Source organism: Mytilus galloprovincialis, chromosome 3, assembly GCF_965363235.1.
Source record: "Mytilus galloprovincialis chromosome 3, xbMytGall1.hap1.1, whole genome shotgun sequence".
NCBI lineage: Eukaryota > Metazoa > Mollusca > Bivalvia > Mytilida > Mytilidae > Mytilus > Mytilus galloprovincialis.
This window is the reverse complement of record NC_134840.1, coordinates 72,252,749-72,270,910: the sequence shown is the minus strand read 5'-3', so window position 1 is coordinate 72,270,910 and position 18,162 is coordinate 72,252,749. Positions and strand designations below refer to the sequence as shown.

Here is an 18,162-nt window from a genome sequence, read left to right as displayed (position 1 = left end):
ATAATGGATCTGACATTAGAAAAAAATCAAATTTGAAGCTTTAGAGGAATCAAAAATATGAACATGCATATATTTAACACATTTAATTGTATAACATTTAATGTAGCTGATGATATATAAGATTTTCTTGGGGATAATGTGTAAATATGAATATATGAATTCTTTTTAGAAGAAAACTCAAATTGAATTATTTAATTTTTAAACATTTCAAAAATTAAAAATTTTAATTTGTGTGAAACCATATTTTGATTGTATAAAATTGTAATTCTAAAAGTTACGCATATAATTCTCTAGAAAGAACAACTGATCATACATAACTTGCATACAAGCAACATACATTGTTGCATATACAGATTTTACATGCTTATTGAAATAGCAAATGCACTTTGTTATTAAACTTCTGAAATCAGTACTGGTTGATGTTTATTCATGTGGGTGGAGTTGAGACAATCTTAGTAGCAACTGGCCTACAGTAGGCTCAATAATTATATAGTTTCTCCCGCCAGATGAGGTTAAAATAGTACAATATTTTTATTCAATTGTGACACATACATTTTTGTTACTTGATCAGTTACCTTAAAACTGTGTCTTAGATTTCCAAGAATATTTTATACTAAATTAGATTGAATGGTTTTTATCAAATGAAGTTGCAAACTTAATTGAAGGTTTATAAGAGAATTAAATACGAACGTAATAATCTGGGACACAGTTTTGATGTCAAACTGTGTTGCACAATAAGCTATCAAAATTTATAAGGTGCTATGAATAACAAAGAAGGTAATTGCATTCAAATATGGACATCATTATCTAGCAAATTAGCACATAATAATCAATTCTGAAATAATAATAAAATTATGCACTTATATCAATTTGAAATATTAATCTTTCTTCTGATTTTAGAGCTGGATTAAAGAAATTACATCAGTTTAATATTTATATGATTGGGGTGAACAAAACTTTGAAGAGTGCTACCTTAACTTTGGTTCCTTTTTATGTCCTTATATAAATGTTTTATGGAAATATTGGATTTAATAATTCTTAATGAATGACTGAAAAAATATGATTAAAATGTTAATTAATATTGAATTAGATGGTTATAATTCTACACGGTCAAGTGTAAATAATTCCAGTAAAATCTTTTATACAACAGTTATTAGAATCAATCAATAGTAGACTAGAAAGATATATACTGTTCTCATGTTATAGTATTAAATTTGGGGTGTTTTTTTTAAATATTCGAAATGGAGGGACGTATATAAATTTTTGCGAAACTTTAGCAAACATCACTTGATGGTAGGAAAGTTCTATTTTCTTATACCCCAAATAAATCAAGCTGCTCGTCATAAAAATGTTCAATTTAGAATACAATTCGATTTCTTTAAAATATATTCTGAACACCAGACATGTTCAATTGAATATTGTAGCCGTAAACATGTTTAACTATAGAATGATTCTGTTTTTATTTTACTTTTTAGTCTTGCTAGTATTATAGAACATATGTTTAAATGTTATTCAATTAGATGATAATAAAGTTTTGCATTTGAATTTGATTTAAGAGTTCTTATTTCACAGACAGAACTATTTGTTCTCGGAGTTGATAAAAGAAATTGCAAACATGTGTTGATTTATTTTTTGGGGGGAGATTGTCGTGATATCGTTTCATTACTTTTAAGTTTGCTTTGTTGTGGGTAATCTCGTTTTAGTCAATTCTATTTTGTAAGGTCACCCTTTTTCCATACACACATCTATTATGAAATTATTTGACTTTCGCAAAATATCTTAACCGATAGAGAATACTCAGTTGGATTAATATTCAAAAATTAAAAACAAAAAACAAAAAAAAAACACATAAATTTGGGGCGCTAAATATCTTCCTGTTTGGTGTGAGACAATGACACGTGGTTAAGGCCGTATTTTGACCAATCTCGGATTTTATTTCAATATTAGACTTTTAGATTGTCAATATTTAAAACATTCATGATTAAATCATTTTAAAAGGATATGCTCTAGCTTTTGGGGTTTTTTCTATGGGGATTTCCTTTGTTTTTACAAAGAAACATTTGTTTTGACGCTTTCTTAACTTTTCTGGTCACAAGGTTTGAAATCAGATTATGTAGCCAAACAGAATGCAACAGAACAGCACATGGCAAAATTCAAGGGTATACTTCAGTTAATCTGAGTTTATGGTAGTTTCATAGTCTTTCGTTATGACTGCTGCAAGTACCAGCATGTACATATAATTTTTATAGTTCGTTCTCATGTTGTACTGTTACACCACTGTCCCAGGTAAGGGGGATCCGGCAAACATGTTTAACCCCGCCTATTCTGAAGTATGTGCCTGTCCCAAGTCAGGAGCCTGTATGTTAGTGGTTGTCGTTTGTTTATGTGTTACATTATTGTTTTTCGTTTATTTTTTGTACATAAATTAGACCGTTAGTTTTCTCGTTTGAATTGTTTTACATTGTCATTTCGGGAACTTTTATAGCTTACTATGTGGTATGCTCTTTACTCATTGATGAAGGCCGTACGGTGACCTAGAGTTGTTAATTAATATTTGGGTCATGTTGGTCTCTTGAGGCGTGTTGTCTCATTAGCAATTATACCACATCTTCTTTTTTATATTGATTGCGTATTTTCTTCTATATCATATTTGGGTTGTCTGAATCTCTCATCCCTAGACTTTTGAAATTTAGATTTGTTGTGTCTTTACCTATCTCCATTTGACACATGTGAAGCACAAACAACTATTGTAACATCTTTGTCAACTTTGATATGAGTATTTGTCACTCAATCGTCGATTTGCTGTGCTAGGATTGTTATTATTTGAAAATTTAAATCGAAGGAGCCAATATCTTTCCCTCTATATTTCCAACTCCCAAAACCAAAAATTAATTCTATTTATAAGAAAACAGCATAAATAAGAGATGAACAGGGATAAAAAGTAAAATCACAAAAATACCGAACTCCGAGGAAAAATCAAAACGGTAATGAGACTATTCAAATGACAAAATAAAACGCCCAAACACATCAGATGAATTGATAACAACTGTCATATTTCTGACTTTGTATAGGATATTTTCTTATGTAAAAATGGTGGATTTAACCTGGTTTTATAGCTTAACCTCTAATGTGTACGGCAGTCCCATAAAATATCATTTTACTGACAACGATGTGTGAGCAAAACAAACAGACATTATAGGTAAAAATGCCAACATTGTGTTATAATCTTATTCACTAAGAAATCAAACAAATATGTTATAAATAAAGCCAAAAATGCATAAAGATAAAGACCATAAACAAAAATGAAAGACGAAAATACAAAAACATACCATAGCACAATAACACAATGACGGGATGTATAAATATCGAGCTACATAAAATAAATATCACTAAAAATAGAATAAACAATAAATTAAGGCAACAGTAGTATACCAGTGTTCAAAAGTCATTAACCGGTTGAGAGAAAACAATCCGGTTTATAAACCAAACCGAGGCCAACACGTGAACTATAAGAGGAAGAAAACAAACGCCTTAACACTTATATACGAACTATTTGATAACAACTCCCATATTCCAGACTTGGTACAATCATTTAAAGAAAAAAATAGTGGGTTGTTTTTTAGTTTAATGGGATGCCAAACCTCCCGCTTACAGAAAATGTTAAATTAGAGGTGTAAGTCTACAAATGAGGCGGAGGAAGTCGTGTCTGTTGTTTCTTTACTTTCTAGTTCTGTTGGATATATAAATTTAAACCCAATCAGAAAAGTTTGGATTGATAATGGAAAGAACATCATCAATGTATCTTAATGTCAAAGTAAATGACATGGCTTCTTTAATGTTCTTGTTATGACAAGTGTCGGAAGAAACTCCAACTCATGTGAAAATAAGAAGCGATCGGCAAGGAGAGACGCATAGTTCGTTCCCATAGGAATGCCGACAGTTTGTCTACTTCTCTCTTTCACTCTCTTCCATGCAGACCAATATAAAATTGTTGTCAATCGAATGGACATTTCTTTAGTCGAACATGCAGATGAGCCGTAGTTTATAGGGAATTTTGTGAAGCTACTGTTTTCAATATAAATAAGGTAAGTCCTCCGATTTGTTGTTCAATTTTTATTTTTTTTTAAGCAATGAATGACTTATCATTCGCCAAAATCTCATCCTTGTCAAATTATTTTTTTGTATTTGGGATAACCTGAGTGCTCATTCGTTCTAAATCTTTAAACAAGACACTCGAAGTAGTACGATTTACATACAAAGATAACATTCTTTGAAGCTTTTTCCGCAAGAACAACTACATATTGATCTTGAATAGATGATAGAAATTCCACAGCCTCTTTATCTCTGAAAAAGGACTTTGGTGGATCATTTACAAGGTTTTTCAACTTATGATGTAACTTTTTATTAGAGACTTAATTCTTTTGACCTATTCCGACAAAGTGTCCAGTTCAACTTCTTCTCGTTTTGGCCGGCTGATAGGAAAGAAGGTAGATCGTTTACAAAACACTTTAACTATTAGAAAGTACCAAACGTATGCATAAATGTTTGCAATTTTTTTTCATTAATCCGCAAAAATAAGCGATATTTTCCCGGAGATGTTCAAGTTGGATTATTTTTAGATCCCCAGTAATAACATGTTTTGTTCGAAATCCAGGTCCTGCGATGCTTGTTTATAGTTTTAAATAACAATACTTTGGATGCAAAAGTTTTGGTGTAACTATAGGATACAATATGAACAGACGATGTAGAACCTTGCAGATTTTGTTTGTATCAATTCCTATATTGGTAAACAAAACAGGAAGGAATTTCCTATTTTTCTCATGTAAAGATTCCGATCAAACTGGTTTAAAAAGACAGAAAAGACCTACATCTCATCAAACATTTCAAAGTTCATTCCTTATTATCACAAACACAGTTCGTCGACATTATCTTTTATAATATTTCAGAATATATTACCAGGAGTCATAAAAAAAAATTTCTTTAATTTTAAGTGATTATAAGCTAAAGCCTCGGTCACACCTTACCGTATAGCTCGAACTGACGCCTAACGGATAACTTTTTTTCAATCGGTTCATGTCCGTTAGACGTCCGTCAATATCCGTTGCATGTCCGTTATGCGTACGTTTTATCCGTCGACGTCCGTTCTGTTCGTGGAAATTTTTGAGCATGTTCAAAACTTTGAACGGGCGTCCAACGGATAAAATGTCCGTCGAACGTTCGTTAGGCGTCCGTTTTGTAAGGTACTCGTCCGTTTCGTTTCCGTTTTGTATCCGTTACGTGTCCGTTATACGTCCGTTGGAAGTCTGGAAGATAAATTCACCAAAGAACTTCTACCGGACGTTTAACGGATAAAACGAATGTTGAACGGATGCGAAACGGACTTCTACCGGACGTATGACGGATAAAACGGATGATGAACGGATCTGAAACGAATAAATGCCAATTGAAAATTTCGCGTCAGAATTGCCAATTATTGGTATGTCAGATTTCTTAAGGTTCATGAACTCTTATTATTCATAATCGATCTTAGAGTATAGGCACGTCTTCACAATCAAGCAGTTCTTATTCAGGCCAAACACTGCCCTTTGGTGGAATTTTGAAGAACAAACCAAAACCAGTTACTCAGAAACATTTTGAATATTTATGCGATTTACATTATTGTTGCCTTTGATTTTTCCGTAAATCTTGTTCATCCGTTTTATACGGTACGCTTCCGTTAGGTGTCCGTTTTATGCGTTACTCGTCTGTTGGATGTACGTTCGACATCCGTTCTGTCCGGTGCGTGTCCGTTTCTCGTACGTTGCATATCCGGTGTGTGTCCGTAATGCATCCGTTACACGTCCGTTTTATTCGGTCAGTACATCAACGGATTCCCAACGGATAACAATTTTGTCAACGGACAACTTTTATTTTCATCCGTTAGCCGTCCGTTCGTGCTATCCGGTAAGGTGTGGCCGAGGCTTTAGGTCGAGTTCTAGATTGTGTCAACGTATGTAGGCTATCTTAAATCTTGCTTGAGTCATGAGAAGTAAGAGGCTTATTCCCAAAAGATATCATTTCAGTATTTAACGGTGTAGTTTTTCTAAAGAAATTTATTTCAATTAGATTGTTTATACAAATTGTGATTTGTTTCTTCCTAAAGCAATAAGAAAATGTATATGTATTGGTCATTATTTTAATTAGTATTAAAGTTTTAAATTAAAAAAAAACAATATCAAAGGGGTAACAATTCAAATATTTGAGTATTGCATTTAAAGATCGACTTTGATGGTAATTACTCTAACTGATCCGTCAAAGTTTCTTGATTTACATCGAATCAACAGTAGTTCGTGTCATAATAACGCCCCAATTGTATTGCTGGTAATATTGAGATTTGTTGGAAGAAGTTGCATGAAGTATTTGGTATACAGAACAGTATTGTGTAGGTTGTAAATAAAAAAAAGGTTCAAAAGAAAATATTTAAAAAAGTAAAATCACAAAAATACTGAACTCCGAGGAAAATTCAATCGGAAAGTTCCTAATCACATGGCAACATCATATGACAAAACACATCAAAGAATGGACAACAACTGTCCAAATTCACAATTGGAATGGAAACACACAAATTCATGACAAAACAACAAAAAGATATCACAATCTGCAAAACACCGACATCAAAAAACGTATGATTGAGCAACACAAACCAAACCAAAATCCAAGAAGTGATCTTGTATTGATTACGACCTTTATTGGAGTGAAGAAAGTTCCAATGCTTCATTCAAATAAAAAATTAAGTAGAGGTAACTGCTATTTTTAAAAATCTATAGAAAATAAAAATGAATATTAAAAACAAATCAGGGAATTTTATGAACTCAAACCAGAAAAATTCCGGATCAAATTACAATTACGTAAATTTCAATGATAATTACGTTATAGGATGACTTCTATTGAGAAGTGTACAAAATGTAGTACCTACCTATCAAATCAAAAAAATTAAACAAACGCTTAATCTTGATCAAGTGTAGATAAAGGCGGTTAGGACTAACAGTTGTAAAAGTTGCAATCCTGCAACACGTGTTGTATTGATGTCTTTGTAAGGGAGATATATATATTTCTTCATGAAAGGTATCATACACAGCCTAGAAATACAAAATTAATCGGTAATGCAATTTAAGTGTTTTATGTAGAAGAAAAATCTATGTTTCTTAGTACTGTTGTACAGTTGATAGATTTTCTAGGTAAATAATCCGTTTGAAAATATAGTTTGTTTGTTCGATGGAGGTTAAAACGCAATTTTTAACAACCGTTGCTATATCATGGTGGTCATATTCTATTGAAGGAGGTGGTCCGACACCCGGAGAGAAGCACCGACTTATGGCCGATATTGGTAATTATTGAAAGACAGAGAAAAGTATGAAACTTCTGACATGAATTATCATTGATATGGTTATATTTATAAATTAACTGTTTACAAAATTTTGAATTTTTGAAAAAAAACTAAGGCTTTTCTACCTCAGGCATAGATTACCTTAGCTGTATTTGGCAAAACTTTTAGGAATTTTATTCCTAAGCTCTTCAACTTTGTACTTATTTGGCCTTTTCAACTTTTTTGGATTCGAGCGTCACTAATGAGTATTTTGTAGACGAATCGCGCGTCTGGCGTATATACAAAATTTAATCCTGGTATCTATGATGAGTTTATTCTTAAAAAATAGCATTATGATATTCTTCTAAAAATTTATAAATTCATAACTAGTTCTAGATTATTTTGAAGCATATCTTGATTAATTTACGTAAACACTATGTTGCCAAAGACAAGAATTCTGAAGGTGAGTGAGTATTAATAAAGTTGATTTATCATGTGTTATCCGCAAAAAAAACCCAACTTATTTCGGAAAAACTAGTGCACATATTTTGATGGTGTATATTTATTCCACAATATAAATAACATATATTTTGTTTTCAGTAAATATTCTCGTAAGACTCTTTTCACAATGTAAATAATTTCTTATATTTTCATAAATATTGACATCATAATATATCAAGAAATCTTTTTAAAGAATTCAACTTTTAATCTTTGTAAACTAAAAAAAACGTTCATGAAATAAATAATTGAACACAAATATTGTCCATAACCGACAATTATCTACATTAAAATGTAATGGCACATTATATGTTGATCATATTATCCGTCCTTCCTCTGAACTGCTTTGTACACCAGTCTAAAACCATCAAATCTGGAAAAAAAGTTATAATAAAAGGTTGACGTTTTTTTTCCCATAAATATATAATGTTCAGAAAGGTATTTACCAAAATTTAGACGGTATTTAGAAAGAATGTTCTGAAGTAGCGTATTCATTGAAATGCCATTGTTGACAATGTTTTACTGCTATTGAAACATGCAAATATGTTTTGCAGTGTAAAAATGTTTTGATGTTTGATGTTACTAGTATACAATATGTGTTTATGGTTATTTTTGTCTTATTAAAAATTACATGAAACTTACGCTTTCCTCAACCTGTCACTACTTTTATCAACTTTTTCGGGCTCTTGGACGGGTTCTACAAATAATCGAAATGGAAGAACAATATCAGTTTTGTTAAATCAAAAACATACCAGTTTATAACCGTCATTTTATAATAAGTATTCAGTTTACATTATTCTTAAATAATACTGTTATTTCAGTAACGCCATCAATAACTCAATCATATATTGTATTTATCATACAGTCGTGTTCATTTTGTATAATTGGTAGCCATGCCAACATTCTATGTTTTGTACTTGTCTATATACAAGAACGACAAGAAGTAAAAGGGAAAAACAAAGCTGTTTTGTAGGCAAATCCGGTGTTGTTGTTGTTTTTTCGTTGTTTTTTTTTCAAAGCATAAAATGTTAAACACATTTTCTATTAAATACAGCGAATAAACGAAATTTCAAATCATCCAGAATCCTTGTTGGTTGTAAGCATTGAATTTTAATGCTTTTATTTTTGCAGCAGTATATCTGCATAACTCCGCATTACCCTAGATTTTGGGTGTAGTTCGTGTGAGTTTTTTTGTACACAGCTGTTTGTAGTTTCGTTGATTTAAAATAGTTGTCCAAGGTGTTTTCAGCTCTTCTTTGACTTGTGCGTTTCAATTGTCCATTTGCTATCTTCTGTCTTTTTACTAATGATTTCGGGTCTTTGGTATGCTCAACTGCTTTTTTTTTAATATTGTTTAACACTTTTGTTAATGTGCATTATCAGTAAACATTTTTTTTTTCTGTGATGATTCCATAAAAATGACGATAGATACATGTTTTAAATAAGCTAACAAAATAGTAATAGTAGATCACTAGTAGTAGATCACTAGACAATTGATTGTTCTCTGTTGTTTATCGTGTGTCACATGTCTTGCTAAACTATGAAACTATTGTTTCGAAAATACAGAATTTAATCATTCAATAGGCTTCTTTCCCTTCCAAAATTCTTTCATCTATATACGATTTATTAAAATCTATTAAGGGAGGATTAAGTAATATATTGAAAGCATTTGTTTCGGACCAACAAACAAACTTAGCAACGATAATTTTCTCTCAAACATTTTAATCAAGGGGCATAATCAATAACAATACCTGGTGGTGGTGATGGTAATGGTGTTGTTGCCGGTTCTATAAAACTGAACTTGCAGTCAAAAAGTGGTTTAAGCATGATGTTTTCAACCTTTTTGACAACTTGTGTCATTTCTGTACAAAATAAACAGGTTTTAGAAGGCACTGTGATCATGTTTTCTTTTACTGTTACTTCTATTTGTTTTATTTCCATTTGACCTTCAGGTTCGATTTCTTTCTCCACACGACAAACGTTAATAATTCTATAGTTTTCCCGTTTCAGATGAAATTCCAACTCAATTATTTTTGAATGGTAAACTTCTTCGACGTTTCCAGATATTGATATCTTAAAAATTGAAATAGAAATATCATAGAATTACTTCACAATTTTGTCTCGCCTTCAACAAATTAAAACATTAAGTTTGATTGTATTTCTTCTTTTTTTTCTTGTTTCTTGAATACAACCTTTTCTCTCCCAAAACCGTTTATCTTAAGGATGTACACCTCTGAGTATCCAAAAATTTCTAGAACTAAACTTTTTTTCTGAACCGGATTTTTGGATTTATATGACTGTCAAAAAATAATCGGTGAAGAAAAAATCATATGGTGGTACACCTTTTCTTTTTTCTATGGCCCTATGGGATGTACATGATTCTTGTAAATTCTTTTTCAGTTAAACTAATAGGAGGAAAAAAGTAATATCGAAATAAAAAAAGAACTAAATTACAGAAATCGCTTAAATTTTACAATAGTTTAGTTTAAGTATAGTTTATTTGAAAATAATAATAAAAAATATAGGTCACCGATGAGTTAAAAGGTTATTTCAATTTAATGCCAAAAAAGGGCATTTTTTTCACCAGAGTGGGATTATTTGGAGCTTTTTGAATGATATAAACATTTTAAAAGTTTTTTGCGGTCAAAAAGAATTGATTTTTTTGTGGTTGATTCTTGTACCATATCATAAAGTAACAACTAATAGTGCAATAAATAATAAAACAAAATTTAGCTGAATGTTTGTGTACCCTAGAGCCTCCTTAAAGGGGCACTAGCTGCCAAATTCATGTTCACCGATTTGACACAAATTCTCATATTTTATTCATAACATTGTAAATCATTTTTCCAAACTATCAAAAGTATAAAATAAACAATTTACAGGACATGGTCTCAATAAGATGTAGCTTCGTTTCGTGTGAAATTTAGCCAAGACGCCAGGAGATGACTTTTTATGACCATATAAGCGATGTAAACATAAACATAGATATTAATAGATTAAGTAACTCGTGCAATTTGATTTTCATAGGTATGTTAAATTTTGTATTATAGATTTAAAAATTATGTTTATCGTCGTTTTTACTTTTATAATAATTATTTTTTGTGGATCGAATCAGTCAATCAAATTATTAACCTTTGTTGCACTTTCAATTCTTTTCCTTTAAATAACTATGATAACCGTACACGAACAATGCATGCGTTATTCTATCTCTTTCTACGGGGTTAAATTGGAGTTCACATGAGTACGGATTTAATATGTTCGAATTATTCACTTGCAAGTTAATAATTTATTATCAATTTTATTAGCTTAATTTAACAAAATTGAACCATTGTATCTGATAAAAGCAAATTTTTAGTGCACTGCTTCACTTTCATTCATGATTGAACAAAAAAAAATCATACTTTAGATTTTTAATATATCTCGTAGCTAGTGACCCTTAAAGAAAATGGTTATATGGATAATTGGCATGGTAGTAAATTACTAAAAGACGTTGTGTTATATTTACTCTTTAATTAAGTTCGTGTCAACTTGATTTTTATCACTAAAATTTAAGACTTCTCAGCATAACCTTAGATCAAAATTGTCAAATACTTGATTTCATATGTCTATCCAAACCATAATGTCTTACTTGCCATAGAAATATAGAAACCTGTTAAACTCTACTTATAGTTTGTCTTTCTGTGCAAGTCTCGCCCTCTCAGACAATAAAACACGGCTTATATATGAAAAGCATATAACAGCATGTTTTGTGGGTTTTCTTCACTACTTGTTTACTATCTTTTTTACAGTTTGCATGAGACATACACATCACAAATTTAGTTGCTTGTTTACTCTAAATACGTTTATCTTAAATTGAAAATATCTCTTGAGATTGTATTAGAATCAATTTACCTGGAATACACTGTTAACCGTACAAATTTGATTTGCAGAGGTGCAAACCAGCCGATAGCCTTTCTCTTCCCAGTCGTTTTGTACAGTTTGTTGTTTCCTTGACAATGCACAATAGACCACCACACTTAATTCGCCTTGGTTTTGAGGATTGGTATTTTTAACAGCCGAAGAAGTGTTTCCATTGTCATTTTCATGAGCTAATTTTGTAAATACCAAGAACACAACCCTTTTCTTTCTTGCTATCGTCTTTTCCAATGCTTCGTGTATCTCGATAAGACCTTCTTGGGTTTTTGCTAAAGCTTTGGAAACTCCAACAAACCTACCAGTAAATAAAATTCAGTATATAGAATGAAATAACTTATGATATAATACATGTATATTATGTTTGGTGGTGCTCGTGTTGCTCAGTGGTTAGTTTTCTTTGTTGTGTTTTCGTATTGTTGATTTTTTTCTTCGCTTTTAAGTAACAGTCTGTTTTCGACTTTTGAATTTTGGTATCTATCGCCTCATTTTATAATGATGTGGCTATAAAAATACCGTAACAACTACCTATTCACAGGACAGTCAATCGCACATGCCAGGGTTGGATCCAGGTGGTGACTAAGATACCAGTAAAAAATTATTAATTCAGTTCTAACTTTTGTTTCTTATAGTATTTTGGAAATTAAAAAACAAATCTTTTGTGGGTTGTGCCATTATGCAATTAGGTTGGACCACCTCGCTATGATGTGTTATTATTCATACCGAGTTGACTATTGTATTTATCTATTTTTCCTAATGACTTCTTTCTGACTCATGGTTTCAATTAACTTTAAAGTCTCTGTATGTTCTCTTTTTCTGTCTCATGGTTTCAATTAACCTTTTAAAGTTTCTGTATTTTCTCTTTTTCTTTACTTACATTGAGAAATGGTTAGTCTTAAAAGATACGGATCCTACATCACCACCATCGGAAAGTTCCATAATTTCCCAGTCATCAATAGAATCAGGATGGTCATCATTGGAACCGATTACTATTACATCATTGCTTTCGAGTTCAGTATGAATTGGAAGTTTCATGTCAATGTCTTTATGTGGTTGGACTCCATCGGATGTATGCACAGCTATAGCGTCAGTGGCTATCAGGAATTTGTCCTCTTCAATATTTGTCTCCTCTGTGTCAATCACCTGCTCAAATAGGATTGGACATTTTGAATTACATATCTATATATACTTGTAAATATAAATAAATATCAAAACAACTTATTCAACAATCTAATTGAGACATACGATCATTATTTACCATTGTTAGTTTGACTTTTTCATGCAATACTCTTTTCATACCTCATTTATGGGCATTATGTTATCTGCTCTGTGCGTCCGTTCGTCCGTCCGTTCGTTCGTTCGTTCGTTCGTTCGTTCGTTTGTCTGTCCCTCTTCATGTTAAATTTTTGGTCGAGGTAGTTTTTGATGAAGTTGAAGTCCAATCAACTTGAAACTTAGTACACATTGGTTCCCTATGATGTGATCTTTCTAATTTTAATGCCAAATTACAATTTTACCCCATTTTCACGGTCCAATGAACATAGAAAATGATAGTGCGGATGGGGTATCCGTGTACTATGGACACATTCTTGTTAATTCTTGTTTTGAGGGGGGGTTCTAAAAATAATGGTGAGATGTCTCCTCACCTTATTCATATTTCATACAAACTTACATTTAAGGAGAGTTTTGAGTCCTCTTCAAATGCGTCTTGTGGAATAGATATTTCTGTTCCAGGAGATGTTTTCGGTTTAAGAATTACTCCTTCTTTTGCAATATTCATTTTTTCGGTTTTTGGAACAGTTCCTATCGTGAATTTGGTATATTCACAATCCTTTATTTCAATGTTAACTGTTACAACTGTTTCCTAAGGACAAAAAAAATGACAACAACAACAAAAACACAAACATAAAAACGTGAATATAATAGATGCCATGTGTCATTTCATTTTTGTTTTTTGAGTGTTAGGAATTTTTTCTTAAGTAAAAGTGAACCAGTGATTAAATGAATACGGTTCGATATTTGACAGAATATTTGTACAATTAAATAAATACGATATTTATGCGGTATTGCTTATTATAGGGCAGCATCAAATTATAGTATTTAGTACTTCAATTATGTGCAATTCCCGAATTCTTTGATTCAAATGTCGTGCGATGCTTGCATAACATTAGACGCTTATAAGATGTCATCGTAATCTGTTTCGTTCCTTCAAAGTATCATGCGGTTTCCTCTGGTTTTGATTTGTATCTTCTAGATAGAATTATGATCGATGCACTATTAACTACTGTTGCCTCTAATCAATACTAAATTTTATTACATATTTTGCCATTCTGGCAATTGGGGCGATAAAGAAGTGTGCGAGATATCAAAATGGAAATCCCTACCACAATTGAATTGGGTCGTCCCGAATCCGGTATCTCGCCAGGGGTTACTTTATGTATTTATTTGTTATGTCGTTTTTGTTGTCCATTCGTTTGATGTATTTTGTCATTTGATTTTGCCATGTGATTAGGGACTTTCCGATTGAATTTTCCTCGGAGTTCAGTATTTTTGTGATTCTACTTTTTACATCACTTTTTTATAGAAAATAAGTAATATCAATTACAATGTGCTTACTTCTTTACTCCCATTACTATTGCTCGTTTGATCCGATATTTTCACTTTTCCAACACTGTTGTCTACAGATATAAACTTTAGCTTTCGACCTTTGCCAACTTTTTCACCTACAGTAACTATTAATTGAAGTTCCGATTGCTTACAATTCCATGTTCTACATTCATAAAAATCACTAAATGATTCTTGCTCTTGTTTCAAATTAATTTTAGCTGCATATTCACTTTGCATTTTGTAAAGTTGGAACACAAATGATGATGTTATATTCTCTGTAACAAGTTCAACTTGTATTGATTTACTATAGCACTTTGTATTAGGCTTCACGTAGAATACCTCTTTCTTGATCAATCTGAAGAGGAAAAAATTATGTGGTACATAACACTACATGTAGATACATGTAACTCTTTAAAAATCAGCTGAATGTTTTATCACGTCCTATGAAAAGGAAATATTAAACTTCTAAATTATCATAATCATTTTTTGTCAAACTGCTATATACCAAATAAACTCATCATAGATACAGGATTAAATTTTGTATTTTCGCCAGCCGTGCGTTTCTTCTACAAAAGACTCATCAGTGACGCTCAAATCCCCAAAAAAAAAAAAAAAATTTAAAAAAGTCAATAAAGTACGAAGTTAAAGAGTATTGAGGGCCCAAAATTCCTAAATATTTTGCCAAATACAGCTAAGGTAATGAATTTCTGGGGTAGAAAAGCCAGACAAAATTTCACCAATAAAAAGAGTGTTTCATTTTTTTTCGTTTTTCTTTTATATATTTGACAAAAGTGTCAAAGTAAATATCTTGTGAACATTTTATGAAAATTAAACTTAATGAATGGTAAATTATAATCCTGGTACTTTTGATAACTATTTACACCACTGGGTCGATGCCACTGCTGGTGGACGTTTCGTCCCCGAGGGTATCACCAGCCCAGTAGTCAGCACTTCGGTGTTGACATGAATATCAATTATATGGTCATTTTTATAAATTTTCTGTTTACAAAACTGAATTTTTCGAAAAACTAAGGATTTTCTTACCCCAGGAGTAGATTACCTTAGCCGTATTTGGCACAACTTTTTGGAATTTTGGATACTCAATGCTCTTCAACTTTGTATTTATTTGGCTTTTTAACTATTTTGATCTGAGCGTCACTGATGAGTCTTATGTAGACGAAACGCGCGTCTGGCGTATAAAATTATAATCCTGGTACTTTTGATAACTATAGTCAATCTAAATATATAAGTAAGAAAAATGTAACAAATAATAAAATATTCCTTAACGTCCAATAGAAAGTATTTCATGAATATATATATTCCAAAGAAAAACACATTAACAATGCAATAGTTAGGTGCTTAAGCGTAGCTCGCCCAGCCTGATGAGCAGAATTTGAACTATCACTGTAGAATGTGGGTAACACTGCAAAGTGGAAAAACTTTCACTGCAATATACAAGCACTGGCACCCAGTAGAGTTGTTGCACCGGAAATATATTTAACTTATATAAAGCGCATTAATCTCACACCATACAAGATATTAGATGTAATGTCCCCATTCCGACCGACATCCCGCACATGCCAAATCGTATGCTCCAATTAAGCGGATGTTTCACTGACGGACAGCAAAAGTCCATGATGACCATATTTCTATTCCCAAATTAAAACATTAGTGCCAATTAACTATACATATAAAGTAAGCTGGAGATTGCTTTTATTTCATGAAAAAGGAGCAGCACATATAAACTACTAGTGTTGTAATATCGTATGGATAAGACCACAAGTACATTTAAGAAGCGAAAAGAAGTTGAAGAATATTGACCTTAAAAATAACATTAAATAAAATTGAAAAAAAGAGTGTACATGACCCACGCGCTTGCGTATTCAGTGTGTTATAAATATTTTCTTACCCATTTTCAAATCCGGGTACGAAAGAGCATTGTCTACCAAGAGCGTTTACTATTTCTTCCTCTTTAGCACTAAGCTTTTTTCGAATATCCCATTCCTATAAGATTGGAAAAAGAAAAAAAAAGGATATTGCATACTTTTTACATAAATAAGGCCGTTAGTTTTCTCGTTTGAATTGTTTTACATTGTCATTTAGGGGCCTTTTATAGCGGACTATGCGGTATGGGCCGTACGTTTAACTATAGTTGTTGATTTCTGTGTCATTTTGGTCTTTTGCGGAGAGTTGTCTCATTGGTGATCATACCATATCTTCTTTTTCTTATTTCAGCATAGAGAATTTTTCTACATAAGAAAATGCCTGTACCAAGTCAGGAATATGACAACCGTTGTCTATTCGTTTGATGTGGTTGAGCTTTTGATTATGCCATTTGTTTAGGGACTTTCCATTTTTAATTTTCCTGGGAGTTCAGTATTTTTGTGATTTTGCTTTTTACATTGTATTTTTAGCAGTTCAAATTGTAGTGTTGAGGAGAGTAAAACACATAAATACTTTTTTTTTTAAATGTTGTACTAAATCATAGTGGGTCAAATTTTGTAAGAATATCGTGTTTAATTTGCGTAATATTTTGGGGTTCATTATCAAATATCACTTTACTATTGTATTTTATTTCATTTTTTACTTTTTGTCTTATATGTTTTGTCTATCTATTTGGTGGGATCTTGTAGAGATATGACGTTCGGTTGTTATTGGAAAAAACTCATATCATAAAAATTTGGTATTTTGGTAATTTAATAATGAGACCTAACTATAGGAGAGAAAAAACTTGCCCTACCCATTCTGTGAGATTAGGTTGTTTTCCAAACTTCAGAAGCATGTCCGCAATTCTGGGATATTTGTTTTGTACTGCGATATATAATGCTGAATGTTCATCCTGGGGAAAAAAATATAATAAAACAAATAAAAACGATAATATTTGAATATTTTGTAACAACTTTATTATTTATTCTCATTTATATTTAACTTTCTGTATATGTTTTGAAAATATTTCAGACTTCAAATATAATCTTTGAAAATTGAAATAAATCAGAATTTATCATTGTTAAGTAAACTGTAATAATTTTTGATACTAACATAAGGTAAAAAAAAATATAGATATATTACAGTTAGAAATACAGTAATTAAATGAAAACTTTGTTGGCGATAAGAAAGTTGAAAGGGCTTAAAAATATGACAATGACCTTGATACATAGTCAAGTAAATTATTCGTTTGAACTATTGCATGAAATCTTTGCCTTTCAGAGAGATAAAAATGTAGTGAGTAGGAACATAAGCAAACGTTTGACACAACAGGCTATAATAAGTTGATGTAGGTTTCATACTTATCTTGCTATCAATACAAACCACAATCAGTTCAAAGAAAATAACCTTATTCGTTTCATCCAGTTTAGCACCAAACGCTATCAGCAAAGCAATGACCTTCTCGTGTTGACCCTTTGTGGCTAAATGAAGTGATGAATCTCCATTCTGAAAAAAGTTTTATTAATAAAAACTTTCATGTTTTGATTCATGAATTATGAAACAGGAGGCAACGCTTATATGTATAATAAGTCATATTTCGTTAAATATTCAATTCAATTCAATTCAAATATTTAAATCAAATAAATTCAATTCAATTCATTGCAATTCTAAATTCAATTTATATCAATTCAGTTCAATTTCAATCTATAAATTCGAATTAATTCAATTCAATTCAATTCAATTCAATTCAATTCAATTCACTATAACATCTTTCTTGTAAAACTAATCTTTCTATTTTTGTTTAATTATATTATGCAAGTTCAACATGTTTAGTCAATTTATGACAACTTGAAAACTAAAATCCCCGAATATAA

The 18,162-nt window shown here is 31.4% G+C and overlaps 1 protein-coding gene across 1 annotated transcript; it reads right to left on the bottom strand.

The window, feature by feature from the left end:
* Nucleotides 1–8,078: 8,078 nt before the first annotated feature.
* LOC143066550 (uncharacterized) lies at nt 8,079–17,790 on the bottom strand. The gene is made up of 10 exons (XM_076239443.1): nt 17,696–17,790; nt 17,103–17,201; nt 16,272–16,366; nt 14,372–14,717; nt 13,428–13,619; nt 12,633–12,898; nt 11,735–12,053; nt 9,595–9,916; nt 8,486–8,540; nt 8,079–8,216 (listed from the first exon to the last, which is right to left on the bottom strand). Exons 2-10 carry the CDS (start codon nt 17,142–17,144, stop codon nt 8,165–8,167), a joined length of 1,689 nt encoding a protein of 562 aa, XP_076095558.1. The 5' UTR covers nt 17,145–17,201; nt 17,696–17,790; the 3' UTR covers nt 8,079–8,164.
* Between the last annotated feature and the right edge of the window lie 372 nt (nt 17,791–18,162).